This window comes from Aythya marila (genome assembly GCF_965140915.1).
Source record: "Aythya marila genome assembly, chromosome: 22".
NCBI classification, from domain to species: Eukaryota; Metazoa; Chordata; class Aves; order Anseriformes; family Anatidae; genus Aythya; species Aythya marila.
Window position 1 is genome coordinate 3228771 of NC_139063.1, and position 16732 is coordinate 3245502.

Genomic DNA, 16732 nt, shown 5'->3' on the forward strand with positions numbered 1-16732 from the left:
GGAAGGGGCAGGTGCTGAGGTCCTTCCAAGTGTAGGGGAAAAAGTCCCTGGGTGCTGCTGGTGTCCCAGGGCGTCAGGATGCAGCCCTGGGGTGTTGCCACGCCGAGTGACAGCTGGTGCTCTGCCGGTGCAAACGCCAGGACCTGTGCACGCAGTGAGCCTGGCAGCAGGACACCACCAGGCACCTCTCCTGGCACTGCCTGCCCCACCTCTGCCCAGCCTTTGCTCACCTTGCGCTTGTCTTTTTGGGTGCGTTTTTCAAGCATTCAGTGCTGGCACCTCCGCAAAAGGAGGTGCGTACTTTATTAACTCTGCTACTTTCTTCTCCACTAATTAAAATCAAATTATAGCTGATGCGCGCTGCGTACTTTGCAGCTAGAGCCGCCTGCTTTCCTGCCCTGCTCTCTGAAATCTTTGGCACTGAAGAAGTTTGTTTCACCTGCTGGGCTGAGCATGGTGCAGCCCCATGGAGCTGGGGGTGCCCAAGATCTGGGGACCCTATTCTCTGGGTTTTATTCCTTGGGGCCATGCTGGGCTGGGGCCAGGCTTCCCCAGCTGAGAGGAAGGGCATCAGTGCAGCACCCGCTTAGCTCACGTCCCGTGGGCCCTGAAATCATGAGCCAGAGACTGTTTGCACCCATCCTGCACCCAGGGAGAGCCCTGGCCCATCAGGGCGCTGCTCACCCAGCGGTGGTGAGCACAGCAAGAAGCTCAGCTCAGCATGGCCCTTGCTGTATGGGACCTGGGGAGAGGAAGGGGTGCCCCAGGCCAGCTCCCACCCAGCATCCCCTTAACGAAGCCACTACATGGGATTTTTTTTCCTTGGGGAAGCGGTGGAGTTCCTGCAGAAAGCCAAGGCTTCCCCCGTGGCCCTTGTGCCGGTGCTGGCAGGAGCCATGTTTGGAGCCATACATCATCGATGGAAGGTACCTAATGATATATTGCCCTAATACATCGCCATGGCAACAGTGCTCTAATAATGTATTATTCTAATGTGTTACCCAAGCGCACGTTCTTCCCCGTGATGTATGGCTGGGATCTCTGTGCTCCGCCAAGCCCAGACGCGACAAAGCTCCCCTGACCGCCACGCGCTGTCCCCAGTGCCACTGCCGCAGGGGACACTCCGTCCGCCCCAGGGACGTCCTGGTGCTGTGCAGGGTGGTTTATACGGTGCATTGGGAAATAATGAGGTGCTTGCTCCCACCTCCACCGGTGTCCTCGGGCAGAGCTGGGACCATGGCATGGGCACAAGCGCCCTGCTGAGCTGCCACCATCGCCCCCCCGGGGCGGAGGCACAGCATGGTGCTGGTGCAGCTGCAACGCACGGCCCGAAACACATTCCTCTCCTGGCATTTGGAAAGTTCAGCAGGGGAAGTGACGGCTGGTTGTGCATTTCTCCAACCCCTTCCAAGGTAGCGAGGCCACCCAGCGCCCCGGGTTCGCTCATTAACAATGAAAATACCAGCTGGAATTCTCCTGCTGCCCGCGACAGGGCCAGCATTGTTTCCAGTTCACACTATCTTTTTGACCATTCAAATGCCATTAATTCAGTCACCCCAACGCGTAGGACAGTTATCTGAAATGTTTTCCCAAACAGCTCCGTGACTATAGAGCACCGATTCATGGCATTGCTCGGGGACATCTGCGCGGAGCGAGGCGCGGCGGCGAGCTGAATGCGCCCTGTGTGGAGCCCGGATTCCACCGAGGAGCGGGGAAAGCCGGCGGACAGAAAGGCTGAATGAATGGCAGGAGAAATCATTTCATCTATGCAAATCCCTGCCAAGCTCCCCGCGCAGCTGCCGTCAGCGGGGAGCTCAGCCCCGCCACGCAGGAAGATTTTTTGTTGTGCACCGAGCGGCTGCGCGAGGGCCCGCGGCCCCACAGCCCCCCAGCTGCTGCCCCCTGCGTCCGCTGTGCCTGTGCTGAGACACCCGGCCCTGGCAGAAAACCCCTAGAGAGTGAAAGCTAATTACCGGCTTAAAGCTAATTACACCTTCCTTGGCCCTAAAAGGAGCAGCAGCGTTGCGTGGCTCAGTGCTGGCAGCAGTGATTGGAGAGGCAGCGGCGGCGGCGATGCTCTGGGGACCCGGAGCGAGCCCTGCAGGGGCCTGGCTGCCCCCCCAGGATGGTGACAGTTCCGTGCCCCCCCCGCCAGCAGCACGGGTGGGAGGCAGAAAGGAAAGCACAAGTGGAGAGTGGGGGCTCTGCAGCCTCGGGTCCTGCACAGGAGGCTGAGGAGTCGCGATGCCTGCAGGGCTGGAGGTGATCCTGGTGAAAGGACAACGAGCTCGGGGGCTGTGGGGTGCTGTGCTTGTCCTGCCTGCCACGAGGCAGCAGCCACCGGTCCCCAGCCTCAGGGTCAGCTGTGCTGTGGCTGCCCAAACCCACACCAGGACACGGGGACGGTGTTGGACCAGGCACTTTTTTTGGGTTCAGGCACTTTGGAGACCCAAACCCAGACACCCAGAGCAGGGTCCCCTGGCACAAAGCAGCCCGAGTATCCCACCCAGGGCTCTGCTGCACCCCCACCACCCCCAGCTTCTCCCCCCAGGGCTGAACCCCGCTGTGCCCCCGCTGCTGAGGGCTGCAGGAGCCCTCCCTGCTCCACCTCTGCGCTGCTCCCGTGCTGTGCCTGGGCAGACCCCAACCTCTGAGCACTTCGGGGGGGACAGCAGTGACAAATTACAGCATCAGCAGCAGAGAAACAGGGAAAGCGAGGGACCAAAGGAGGAATGATTGCATTATCAATAGCGTTTCCAATAGCTGATGGATGAGGGCACCCAAACGATTTTTAAGGTTTCAGGAGAAGCCTTTCCAAACGGCAGCGTGAAGGCAAAGCCTGCATTAATCCAGGGCCTCCTGAGGGATTCGTGCAGGGATGTGCACGGCAGTGCTGCCTGCAGGCAGCCCATGTGCTCGGCACCCTGCTGTGGGTGAGCAGGGACCCTCCCCTTGTCCCATGGGGACAGGAACAGCCCCAAGAGCTCGCAGAGGGATGCACACGCTGACAGGTGGCTTAGTGAGACTCGTCCAAACTTCTGAGCTTGTTCACCATCAGGTGAGTGAGTGCTCACTATGTGGGTTTTGGGGAAAAAACATTCTTTTTGGAAGGCATCTGAAGGCTGCCTACTTGCTGCAGAGAAAGCCTGCTGCTGTCACCAAGACTAAAAACAGGGAACATCAAGGAAAAGCTTGCTGAATTTGGGGAGCTGGAATTACACAGCAACAGCCAGCCTCTTCTAATGAAGTGGAAAGGTTTCCTCCCAGAGGCAGGGTGCAGCTGCCCACCCCATACGGTGATGCCCCAGCCCCACGGTGCCGTGGGTCGGGCAGAGCCGTGGGGGAAACAGCCCCACAACATCCTTCTGTGCTGAAAACTGGCAGGTCTCCAGGCTGGGGTTTCAGGGGATAATCTGTAGATTGAATGTTAATGAATATTATTATTAGTTGGAAGGGCTGCACTGGCTTCACTACACTGCCAATTGCATGTCTTGATTTTTTTTCCCCCATACCAAACAGAAAGGGCAATTCCAGCCCAGCTGGTGATTGAGGAGAAGCAACCTAAGGTGTATGGGCACAGATGATCCTCACCACATCCAGCCCATGCCACTTGGCCTCAACTGCTTCAAACCCTTGCTCAGATACGGGATCTTTGTCTCACCTGGGTCCCAGCTGTCCTTCTTCCTGCAAACTCATCGTGCTTCGTAACCATCACCCCCCGGCCCTGGTGCTCCGGAGGGCAGCAGCATCAACGGGATCTCTACTAGCACAAATCATTTTTTAGCTAAAAAAAAAAATAATGATTTTTTCCTTGGAGGAAAGGGGCAGGCCCAGGGAGCTGGGGCTCGGCTGATGGGAGCCCATTTTGGGGGAGCACTGCTCGGGGAGCAGCAGCATCCAGAGGGGAGCTGAGCGAGGGTGCTGCAGCAGCACTGGCCGGGGCCCTGCAGCCCGGAGGGGCCCCTCGCCCTCCCCAGAGCGCAGCAACCCACCGTGATTTATGTGGCACTCGTGCAATTGATGTGCTTTGTGCCTGGGGACAGTTAAATGGTAGCTCTGTCATTAGTTTAAGCAGAGGTTAAAGGTGATCAATAACAAGGGTTTCATGCCCAATTGATCACCCCTCGCTATTTATTTCTGGCTTTTGCTTTCCATCCCGTGGTGCTTTTAGAAATAGTAATTAAAGACATAACAAGTGTTCCACTAAGCAGAATATCAAACGCTCTGGGGATCGATCCCGCACGCTCCCCTCGGTGCCGCTGAGCTGTCCCTGTCCCCAGCAGCATCTGGGGGCCGCGAGCCCCAACCTGGGGGCACAGCGTGGTGGAGGGTGCCAGGACGGGGGGCGTTCACCTGCAGAGCAGATCCGACCTTTTTGTTCCTGCAGCACCCAGCTGTGGCCCCAAATCTCAGCCCCACGCTGTGCCCCAACACCCCCAGCTCATCCCAAATGCAGCACCCAGATGTGACCGACCCACGGAGAGGAGCCCATGGGTTGGCAAACATTCAGGGATGATTTCTGGTTTTGTCTTTCTGGTGACCACAGCCACTTTCTGGAGGTGGCAGATATCCCTGGCTGCGCCTTCAGCAGGGACAGGGAGATGCAGGCAGGTGGGACAACGCTGCTGCTGACCCCACATGGCTCTTCATGACCCGGGGGTGGGAGAAGGCAGGGTGCTGTGCTACCAGAAGTGCCCAGCAGCCTGAAAACCGAGGGAGAGACAGCCAACAGTGGGATCCTTCAGGAGCTGGGGAGGTTCACATCACAGCTCACCGCGTTAGGAGCTAAGCTGCTCCAAGGAGCTGCACGTTCTCATTGGAAAATGAAATTGCGTGCTGCTGTTGAGAATAAACAGTCATTTTAAGAAAAAAAAAAAAAAAAAAAGGAGCTCAGAAGCCTTCTGTCAGGAGCAAATCCCCTTTGTGTTTCCATGCCCAACAACGAGAGCACGGCTCTCACACTTACCTTGGGCCATGCAGGGCAGGAGGGCTGCAGGGCTGCAGATGCCTGCTGCTTCTTTTGGCCCCGTTTGCTGCAGGAGCATCCTTCACAGGGACAATGATGATGTGCAGGCTGCTCTGCAGTCACCGGCGGGCTCAGCACGTGTCCTCCACACAGAGGAGCGTGGGTGACTCCAGCTCTGCTCCCTGAAGTGACAACATTCAAAGGAAAAACCCCACAACACAACACCCCGTGTGGTTCACAGCCTGCGCCACGAGACACGAGGTTTGCCTGTGGTGGAGGTTGGCCAGGTCACGCAGCCTGCCAGGCACCCAGCTTCTCCTCCGTGGCTGCAGGGACCGGCAGCAGCTGGGCTGAGGCACAGCAGAGCCCCGAGTGGCACCCAAGGGACCATTGGCACCCTGTCGGATCCTCCCAGGCTCTGCAGCACGAGTCGGTGCACCTGATCAGGAGAGAAGTGATCGTATGTGCCCACATCAGGAGAACAGAAGAGGAAGGAAGAGCAACAGGAGATCTGGGAGCAAAGTCTGGGAGCTCTGATACCCTGATCCTAGAGGAAAGTCTCCGCTGCAGGTCCGGCCACTGCCCTTGGGACTGCAGCTCTCTGACTGCCCGTGCTGCTCTCAATCTACTTGAAAAGCCATCACTTCAATTTTCAGGTTTAAAAAAATGACTGAACAAAACTTTTCCGCTTTATATATGTAATTAAAGACACCTGATGCAATGGCCTGACTCTTCAAAACCAAGCCCGCAAGTGACTGCAAAAGATGCAAACATGGCAATCTCAACTCCTCTATTTCCTAGAGTTTTTTGGCTGCAAATTTAAAGCCAGCACTGTCTCAAAGCTGCACGAAGGGCGAGCAGGAGGCACTAACACACACTGAGCTCAAGGCACTGAAAAGCCATAGGATTAACACAACGAAATGAAAAACTGCCCATTGCCTTCCTCACACCTTGCAGCGATCCCCTGGCGAGGGGCAGGCACTTCCACGGAGCACCCGACAGCTCTGATGCATGCTCATGACATCTGCAAGGATTTGTGGGCGCTATTTTGTTCCCTTTCCAGGCACCCAGCTGTGCAGGATACGGCCCCGAGGACAGGGAGCCGCAAAGCTTCAGCTCCCCACAGCCCTTCCTAAACCCAGAGACAAAAAAGCCAGCTTGGAAGCACTGCAGAAGAAATACTGCTCTTCAGCATGCTGCCTGCTGTCCCTCCTGGCCTCACAGCAACTGCTGCAGGGATTAAAAAGCAAAATGACCTGGGAGAGCAATAACCCAGCAGAGGGGTCGGGGTGTGCAGGGCTCTGCGGGGCTGCAAGAGTCAGCGTGCCCACGAAGAAATCCAGCAGGGTGCTGGAGGTGGGACACAGCTTCATGGGGCAGGGTGCTCCAAAATAGAATAAAACTGATAAAAAAATACCTTTAAAGTTTGGCAGGGACAGCGCTCCCCTCTGTAGCAGGTGCTCTCAGGTGCAGGAGCCAGGGCGCCGCGCGCCAACACATCCCTGCTCTGCGCCGCTTCCAGCCGATAACATTCGTTTTGACCAACCCCCAAAATAATGCGATATCGAGGAGCATGAAACATTCATGAGGGCTGATCTGACGTGCACGTTAGATGTGGCACGCAGCACCGCGCGCCCTAATGCTGCCTCTGCAGCCTCGTAATCCCCGTGCCCGGCGTGATAGGCTGCGCGCAGGAGCCAGCTCTCATTAGTCCTAATTGAAACGAGGGGGAACTTTCGCAGGCGAGTTTCCATGAATCACAAAGGCAAACATCTGCTGATTGCCCTTACTGGTATTTCTGTGCCCAGGTGAGAGCTGCGAGCACAGTTATGCTCAGCAGCAAACGACAAGCGGGAGCGATGCCGGGTGCCCGCACATCAGCGCTGCTCGGTGCCGTGGGGTTGTATGAAAGGTTTAAGGAGCTGCTGCCCCGTGCCTTCCCCAAACACCGTGGTGCTGGGCAGAGCCTGTGCCCTGCTCCTGCAGGTTGTTGGGGCTGCTTCTTCCATGAGGCTCTGCCCTGCCAGGTCTGAGCAGCGCTAAGGATGTCAGCGAGCCCAGACACTGTCCCCTGCGGGCACGTAGAGGACACTGGGGGCTTACAACAGCCCCACAGGCCCTGCCCAGAGCTGATCAGCTCCTGGGCGCGCTCCCCTCCTGCACCCAAACCCAGTTTGTCAGCTGGGATGGGCTTCTCTCTGACACCCGGCTGCAAGGAGCAGCACGAGGCGGGCAGGGAGCTGCAGATCCCCTGTGGGCACAAACCCCTTTTCCTGCCGGTACCCGCGAAGTAACAGCACCGACTGAGCCCTCCCGGGGCTGATCCAGCCCCAACCAAGCAGCGGCAGCATTAGTTAAAGCATCGAGTTAAAGCGCATGCAAACATCGGTGGCGTTAGCACAGAATTAAAATATACGCTCAGGCAGGCGGTGCTGAAATCCCTCCAAGCCGGAGAGCCAGCGAGCAGGGACGGGTCGAGGTGGGAACGAGCTTCCAGGGCACTCATGCTGATGCTCCACATTTACACGTAGAGATGAGCTCCTGAGCTGCTGCTTTAGCTGCTCGGGGACAGTCTGCACGGCCGGCTGCCATCGGGCTCTGAGCAGGTTGCAGTGAGCAGAGGAGATTGGATTCAGCTGAAAGCATAAAATGAATACGGCATCAATAATTACACGAGACCGTGCCTAGCAAGGCAGAGTGCTGGGCTGAGTCCCTCCTGCACTTCTTACAGGACAAGCACTCCCTGCAAGTGGCAGCGGTGACAGTCTAAGACAAGAAATCTTAGAACCAAGGTGGATTTTGGCATGCCACAACCTTCTCCTAAGCACACAGGAAAACCGAGCAGCAGCTAAGCACCTTCTTTGTATTTATATATCTTTCTTCTATATGTAGCAACTAACTACCCCCCCTTATAAAAATAATAATAATAATAATAAAAAAAAATAAACAGCAGTCTGCTGAATATTGCCTGCCTTAGAGAAAAATGCAGTTTCCTAAAATCGCGGATATCCAGCATAGGGCAGAGCAGCTCCTGCTGCTCCTCTGCAGTTCCTGCAGCTCCTGCTGCTCCACTGCCTCATCTCCACAGACCCCAGCCCTTGCTTCCTGGCCAGGAGCGGGACAGGGGAGCTCAGGACACTGCTGCTCATGCTGCAGAGGACGGCTTCAGCCCAGTGCCAAGCAAGCGAGGCCAAAGCAGAGCCCCCGTGCATGTGCAGAGCTCCCCACGGGGTTGCAGGCAGCAGCGCCCAGCACTCCCGGTCCTGGGTCATGGGACAGGGACGCACAGAACTCCCCTACCCTTTCCTTGTCCTGTTTGGAATATTTTGCGCATCCTACTTGGAATATTCTTCTGTTTTGTTTGTGCATCGCTAAGCAGCTCTTTATACGTCTGCTTTTCCTTCACGTACCAACATCACAGTCCTACCTTCATGCGCTTGGCTCCTGGTCCAACCATACAAGCTCATACCTTCACTTCAGCGAGAAAAAGCAGAAGAAAAAAAAACAAAAACAAAAACAAAAGAAGAAAATATATATAAAAAAGCAACTCTCCCTCCAGTAATTGCTATTTAATCCTTGACCAAGAAAACTAACAAGTTCTCCTAAGTGAGGCGAACCTTTGGGGCATTTGCTTCGCAGAGCAGCTGAGCACCGCGGCGCTGCACAAATCAGATATATAAAGTGTATTTTATTTTTGCTGCTCAACAGCACGAGAGAGCTAACGCAGCGGGGCCGCCGGCGCCTTATCCAATCTGACAAAGCGCACAACCCAAGGGTGCTCGTCCTCCCCGGCACTCACAGCACATCTCATCCGTTACAGGAACGCGATGTGAAAACTGACCCTTCCCTCCCAAGTATGAGCGTGAATCCTCTTTGCCAGGCAGGTCGGTTCAGAGAGAGGCTACTGAAATCACTCCTAGCCTAGAAAAGCCGTGCACTTACTCATTCAATGCAAACAAGAGTTTGTTTCCTTGAAAAAGAATAAATATATAGAGCCTTTTGTTTGGTGGGTCTTCCTTACAGCCCGGCTGTCAGCGAGATTCTTAAGGAAAGGCTGCAGAGTTGCAGCGTTACCAAACATCGAGCACAATGGGCTGTGTGTGAAGCACACAAAAGAACAGCTAAGGGAAGATTTCACTGTTGATAATAAATTTAAATACTTTCTCGCCACATCAACTTGAACCCTGCATTTATCATCACACTCCTGTACTTTTTTTTTTTTTTTTAAAGCAGAGTGTTTAATCTAAGCTACCGCATACACTCAGCAATTTAGAACTTAGAAAATATTCAGTAAACACAGAAAAACTTTTAGAACCCAGGACTTACTTTAACAGCCCTACAGTTCCGTGCTTTTATAGGAAAAAAGTCACATCAGCAAGAAAAGGAATCGAAGCCTGAAACAAACCTGACAAAACACACAGTGCCCATCGAATCCTTCACGTGTGATTTCTGGCTACGCTCTGCGTGCCAAGGGAAGTTGTTAACGCGCTGACCTGCAGCACCGGCCAGCTGATTTGTTCAAAGTGAGCCACTGCTCTCCGTACTTGCAAGCAAACAGGGGTTAACGAAATAACTGCTCAGAGCGACTTTATTTTAAAATCTCAAAAACAGTTTAGCAGAATTCTGAACGAGCAACACTTTGTATTTTTGAATGGTCCAATACGGAATACCTACAGTGAGAGATGTTGAGAACGCAATAATTCATTACATGATCCACTGCAAATGCGTTGCTGCTTAGGGAAATTTACACACAGATACACCCCAAAGGCACAGAATGCAACAAAACCAAGCTGTAGCAAACACAAGAATTTTCATGTGGAGATTTGAAAGCGTAAATTACATTTGATATGTAAAAAATACATTTATATCTGAATTTATACGCAGGGTTATCACTAGGAGATCCCTTTTCAGCCTGCTCTTTCACAGCACGTACTTTGTACCAAGGGTTGAGCAGGGAAACTAGCGAGTGCCAGACGTTCAAGACCATACGTTAAGTTCTCTGCTAAATAAAAAGAAAGCATTTGGTGCTTTACCACCGGATTTCTAAGTATTTCCCCAGTGCAAGAGCTCTGCATAGGCACGTTTCAAAAGTTCTCCCGACACACACAAAACACCGCCGGAATCAAAGGACCCGCAAAGGCAAACTCAATCCTCACGTGCGACTTTTCTTGGCGTCTGCTGCAAGAGAAGAGGTTAAGGAGAGCTGCGAGCTGATCCTTCCACAAACAGAAGAGCACGGCAGCGACATTTTCAGCCTCTCCCGGCGTAACCACAAACCAGCGGGGCACGGAGCCACGGAGGGGGAAAGCGGTGGCATCGGAAAACCCTGGAGCGCGCTTGGGGCGAGGAGAGGGAGTCTTCTTTGCTACCCCGCGGGGCGTTATTTCGTTATTTCGGTGAGCAGCGGGGAGAAGTCACGCTTCCTGGACGGCAAAAAGTTGCGGTCGGGGCAGCAAAAGGCTCCGCACCCCCAGCACCGCGGCCGGCCGCTCGCACAAGCGCCCCGACGGAGCCCCCGGGGAGCTGGGGGGGGACAACGGCGACCCCTCGGGGGTCACCTCGGGAGCCCGGTCCCGTCCCCGCAGCCCGCAAAGACGACACGAGACCGGTTCCTGGGTAAATGGTTTATGTAAGTAATAAAATATTTACTATAACATAAATAGAAACGCACCCTCGCAGTCTACAGTGGTTTTTGCAATAAAGATACAAACAAAAAACCGAAACCAAAGGGGAAAGGGGGGGGCGGGGGGGAGACTGGGGTGGGGGACGAACCGAACCTACCAACGGGAGGGGCAGAGCTCCGCGCACGGTTAGAAAATAAATAGAAACGGGCCGGGAGCGCGGCGCGGTGCCCTCGGGGCGAGCCCGGCGGCCGCAGCGGGGGCTCCGGCGGCCCCGCGGGGGAGGGAATAAATTAGAGATCGCAAACCTTTGGCTACTTCTGCTGCGGCCGGCGCCCCCAATAAATAGCGCTGCGGGCGGGCGGCCGGGCCGGGCCAGTCCGAGGAATAAATTATAGGGGCGGCCGCTCCCGCTCCGCCGCCGCCGTCGGGGCTCGGCGGCGGGGCCGGGGCAGTCAGGGCACGGCGGCGGGGAGCCCGTGGTGCAGCGGCGAGGTGTCCGCCTGTGCGTAAACGTCCTCCATCGGGGGGTGCGGGCCCCCGGCCGGCGTCATGCGCTTCTCCTTCTGCCGCCGGTTGCAGAACCAGACCCGCACCACCTCCTTCTCCAGCTGCAGGGAGTCCGCCAGGGAGGTGATCTCGTGCGCCGAGGGCTTGGGGCACTTGAGGAAGTGGTTCTCCAGGGCGCCCTTGACGCCCACCTCGATGGAGGTGCGCTTCTTGCGCTTCCTGCCCTGCGCCGCGATCTTGTCCAGGTTGGTGGGGCTGCCCGTGCTGGAGTCCGTCTCCTCCAGCCACTTGTTGAGCAGCGGCTTCAGCTTGCACATGTTCTTGAAGCTCAGCTGCAGCGCCTCGAAGCGGCAGATGGTGGTCTGCGAGAAGACGTTCCCGTACAGGGTGCCCAGCGCCAGCCCCACGTCGGCCTGCGTGAAGCCCAGCTTGATCCGCCGCTGCTTGAACTGCTTGGCGAACTGCTCCAGGTCGTCGGAGCTGGGCGCGTCCTCGTCCGACGGCTCGGGCGGCCCCAGCGGCGGCGGCGAGGCCGCCAGCTCGTGGCCCCCGGCCTCCTCGGCTCCCAGCGGGTCCCGCAGCCCGTGGTGCAGCGCGGGGCCGGGCGGGCCCAGCATGCCGTTGAGCCCCCCGTAGGGCTGCGCGTACAGCAGCGGCTGCCCCGACGGCGGCGACATGGGCGGCAGGTGGTGCGCTCCGCCCTGCGCCCAGCCGCCCGCCGCGCCGCCCGCCGCCGCCTGGTGCACGAGGTGCGGCCGGTGATGGAAAGCGGCCGGCGGAGGAGGAGGAGGAGGAGGAGGAGGGGGGGGCAGCTCATCGCGGGGCCCCCCCGGGCCGCCCTTGCCGTGCTCGGCCGCCGCCAGGTGCGCCCCACCGGGGGGTCCCCCGCCGCCGCCTCCTCCACCTCCTCCACCACCACCACCTCCTCCTCCGCTGCCCCAATCCGTGCCGGCGCTGGGCAGCCACTGGTGGTGCGGCAGCGCGGCGGGGGCCAGCCCCTGCAGGTAGTCGTGGTGCATCATCTTCTGCACGTCGCGGTACGTGGCGGCCTGCGGCAGCCGCTCCCCGTCGGGGTGCAGCAGCGCGGCGCCGCGCGGCAGGTACTGGGCGGCGGCGGCCATGGCCGTGTGCGCCGCGCCGCCCCGCGCCCCGCTTTAGAGCCCCGCGCCGCGCCGCCGCGCCGCCGCGCGCCGGCCACGCCCCCCGCGCCCCATTGGCCCGCCGCCGGCGCGCGCCGCTCGCCTATAGGCGGGGAGGCGGCAGGGGGGCGCGCCCCCCGCGGGCCCGGCTGCTATTGGTGGCAGGGAGGGGAGGCGGCGGGTGGGATTGGTGAAGGGGGCGTGGTCTGCATGGGGGGGGGAGAGGGAGGAGGGCGGGGATTGGAGGAGGGGCGTTCATTCATGCCGGGCGGCTCGCGGCCACGTGGGGTGGTGGGGGGCGAAGGGCGCGGGGCTGGGGAGGGGCAGGGGGGGGCGGGACGGGGATGGGGTGGGGTGGGATGGGATGGGATGGGATGGGACGAGACGAGACGGTACTGGACGGGATGGGGCAGGGTGTGCTTTGTGGGACGGTGCTGGACGGGGTGGTGCTGGGCAGGGTGGTGCGGGGAGGTGCGGGACGTGGTGCTTTGCGGGACGGGGCGGTGCAGCACTTATCGAACAGCACGGCGTGGTGTGGTCAAGTACGGTGAGATACGGTACGGTACAGCATGGTGCTGTATGGTACGGTGCTGTATGGTGCAGTGTGGTACAGCACAGCACGGGGCAATATAGCACCGTACGGCATGGTCCAGAACGGTACAGCAGAGTATAGGTCAGTACCGCACAACATGCTGCAGTACAGCACAGTGCAGCACTGCGTGGTGCTGTGTGGTATGCCTGGTATGGTGCCATCCTGTATGGTGCTGTATGGCACTGGTGCAGCATGTTATGGTACAGCACAGCCTGGTACAGTACAGCACGGTATGGTACGGTACAGCTTGGGGCCACACAGCACCCATGGTCTGACACAGCCCAGCCCAGCACGCTGCAGAGCCCGCCTGATGCCCCAGCTCACATCCATGTCTGTCACCTGCAGTGTCCCCGCTCCCCCCAGCCCCTTTTCCAGCCCCCAAGCTGGGAAGAGAGCCTCATTCTGGAGACATGTCGCTGCCCTCTGCCTTGAAGCCTCCTCATCCCAGTGCACAAAGCGTCATTTGGCCCAGCACTGGCAGGTATCTGTGGCTGGGAGAACATCCCCAGCGCGGCTGCCTGCTGGTTAACGCCTGGATCGTGGTGCTGAGGGCAGTGCCCAGGCCCCAGGCAGGTGGGGGGGCTCCTTCTGAAGCGCCTTCCCCATCCCATAAAGCTCCAAGGGCCAAGGGGAGAGGATCTGAGACCGTTTGGGTGTCATGGGAAACGTGGGGCTTGGGGAGGAGAAAGGAGCAGCCTCAGAGGCAAGTCCCTGAGCCGGTTTGCGGGTTGGCACGGGATAAAGGGTGGAGGAGTTTGTGGGAAAAGACAAGGACAACAAGCAACGGACGTGTCTGGCGGTGCTGGGAGAGGGGCAAGGGACACCTTAATTAACCCAGCTCCAGACTTCGTTTGGGGCTCGAGGCCTGAAGTGAATCAGGATGGGCACCGGGAACATTAATCACTTCTGAAAATTAATCTCTTCGCCTCCGTGCTCCCATTTGTAACATGGGAGCAGAGCCGGTGACCTTTGCCAAGGGCTTGGGCGAGCAACGAACCTCCGGATCAATATGAGTACGAGCGCCACATGTCAATGGCCATGCGCTGACGCCCGGCTCCCTGCCGGGGGGACACCTGGGCACGGTGGTCCCCGGGGCTGCCAGACCTGGCAGGCTCCGTTTCGCGCCATCCTTGCCAAATTGGACAAGTTTGGCTTTGAACGTGGGCATTTTTTGGCTGTGATGTGCAATCGGTTCCTTTCGCTGAGCCCGGTACCTCCCTTCAGGTGTACGGCCCTGGGAAGAGGCAGGACCTTGCAGGACAGATGGCTTCCATAGATCACAGAGCACATTTCACTAGGAAAATAATGCTTTTTTTTTTTTTTTTTTCATATTTTCCCAAGGAATCCTTTGCAAATGCTGCCTACGTCTGTAATGAATATAACCCTTTCTGATGATTCAGTGACGTGCTGTAAAATATCATACTTGGATAAGCATTTTCTGTGTGTTTTTTTCTGACCCAGACTCATATTCATGTCAGCTCTGCATGATGCAGTGCCGTAATATTCAAATTTTTGGTAGCCAATTGCTCTTGATATTTATATCCATTTTTAAGGGAATCACAATGAATAAATGTGCCCAGCTCTAACTTTATGCAAAATAAGCTGTGTGTAAATCAGTAAATCATTAGTAGGAATTAATCACTTCCAAAGGCTGAGGACTGGATCTCCTTTCAAACTCCTGTTTACGTGTTTCAGAACTCACCAGAGGAGAAAATACAACATGTGATAACTTGGGTCCCCATCGCAGCCCATTCAGGCAGTAACACAGGTTTGTGCCCGATCAAATGATCTTTTCAAACCAAGGTGTCGGGCACAGACTGTGCTCTGGGCTTGTTTTGCTAAATAAAAGTTGAATTCAGAGGCTGGAAACAGCAAAGAACAGAGGATGAGAAAATCCCATTTAACGCTTCCCTCTGTAACTCCACCTCCAGAACTGAGAGCCAGGTGGCAAAGTCTCTCTTTCGTAAAACAACGGGAAGGAGGCGAAGGCACAGGAGAGACGTGACCCTAAGTCGAGCAGCAAGGGAGGGGGTGAGAGGTGGCCTCATAAACACCAACTTCCAGGGCTGGATGTGCCTCTCGGTGTGCCACGTGGCCCCTTCCCCACGCTGCTATGGAGGCAATGCTGCCTGAGAGGCTCCGTCGGTATTTGAGGAGGTTGAAAGAGCCTGTGCTTTTTCATTATTACATTTTTTTTACAGAGCTTTTCCACAGCTGTATCATCCAGCAAATCCCTGCAGGAGGGCGTCCAAGTTTTCTAGCAAAAGGCAGCTCCTTCATTATGCCTTACCAGGAATATTGGCATGCAGTCCCTTCCCTGTTCAAGGAATAAACAACCCCATGGGCGATGTTCGATATTATTCATTCTCTGTGTGACTGTGACAGCATCAGAAGGCGCCTACCTAATGCAGCTGGAGCTGCGCCGGGGGAGGACGGATCGGGGCGAGCTGGGTGTATGGGGAAGGGGGGCTGGGGGTGCTGGTGGCAGCACCCCAACCCCATCTGGATCCAAGTGATGGGGGTGTTTGGGCTTGCTGCTGCTCAAGGATGCTCTGTGATGAGGGACTGTGTTGCACCAGGACACTGCTGGGAGCCTGTCCCCAGGGAGCCGGAGGAATTCTCCCCATGGGATTTGTGCAGGAGGTGCTGGTTCCCCCTCCGCTCTCCTCCCGGTTTAGGTTCAGCTCCCATGCGGTGCCAACGGGATCTATGAGGTTTGGTGGTGCAGGGCCAGTGAGTGATAACTTATTAAGTGGTAACTTAGAAATTAGTGGCTGAGATGACAGTGATTTTAATTACAAAACTAGTGAGGAAGGGAAACAGGGACTCCTGGAGAATGGTTGATGCAGACGTGCAAGGTCTGCTCACTATGGTTAGCATGAGGTGTATATGGTCCTGTAACCATCTGAAAACTGTCTGCAAAGAATTGTTCTCACACGGCCAAGATAAATGCAAAAGATGCTGTTGTGATCTTTTATTGAATCAATGAAACTTAGATTAAGCAGTCACTAAATTCCTATTTACACAACAGACCTTAATGGCTCCAAAGGAAGCACTCAAATGTATTCGACAAATAATCCCTATTTATGAAAGCCCCGTAATATGCATTTACATAATCCCCACTTTAAAAAGCTGTATCAGCTCTAAAGTTCCTCAGCTCAGAGATATGCCCCGGGGGATTAGAAGCACCAACCAAAACAAAGGCAAGCAGAACGCAGGATGCACACAGCCACACGAGCACCGAGAGCCCCGTGCCCAGCGGGGCACCGGGACAGCATCCCGGCCCCGTGCACACACCCAGGAGTGCACGCACGGCTCTGTGGGGGGCTCGGTGTGATTTTGGGCACACACGATGAGTCCCTTTTGGCTTCTTGAGCTGTTTTTTTCCCCCCTAAATATCCCCTTGCTTAATCACATGTGCCCGCTGCCCTAAAGAAACAGCTCGGCTGCATGAATGGCCTGGGAGGGCCGCGGCAGCTTTCGGAAGCGGTCGGCTTGGCGTGGAGCCAGCGGGCCCCGGGTTTTATTCATCCTCGAGAGGACCGGACGCTTGCTAATATTCCCACGTGATGGATGGGGCATTTTGCTGTCGGAGGTGCTGTCCTTGAGATAAGAAGTATGACAGGGCAGAGATCCGCACCGAGCATGTTAATGCCGCTGGAGGGTTTGAATAAAGAAGAGCCGTGCCTCGCTGTGGCAAACAAGCCAGCCCTGAAATGCTGATTGTCCAAAAGCAGTGCGGGTTTGGGATATTGATTTGTTACCTTCTTTAATTTTAGTCTGATGAGCAGCCGTCCGTTGTGTAGGAGTGAAATGCCACGGGGGTCATTTGGTGACACGGGAACGTCACAGTCCTGGTGGCTGGTGAAGTACAGACTGGGTTCAGTCGGGCTAAGAAAGGGAA

The 16732-nt window shown here is 56.4% G+C and overlaps 1 protein-coding gene across 1 annotated transcript; it reads right to left on the bottom strand.

The window, feature by feature from the left end:
* Nucleotides 1-10632: 10632 nt before the first annotated feature.
* Nucleotides 10633-12218, bottom strand: POU3F1 (POU class 3 homeobox 1; the record flags this gene model as incomplete). Its single annotated transcript, XM_082777603.1, has 1 exon — nucleotides 10633-12218. One exon carries the CDS (start codon nucleotides 12216-12218, stop codon nucleotides 11043-11045), a length of 1176 nt encoding a protein of 391 aa, XP_082633729.1. The 3' UTR covers nucleotides 10633-11042.
* Between the last annotated feature and the right edge of the window lie 4514 nt (nucleotides 12219-16732).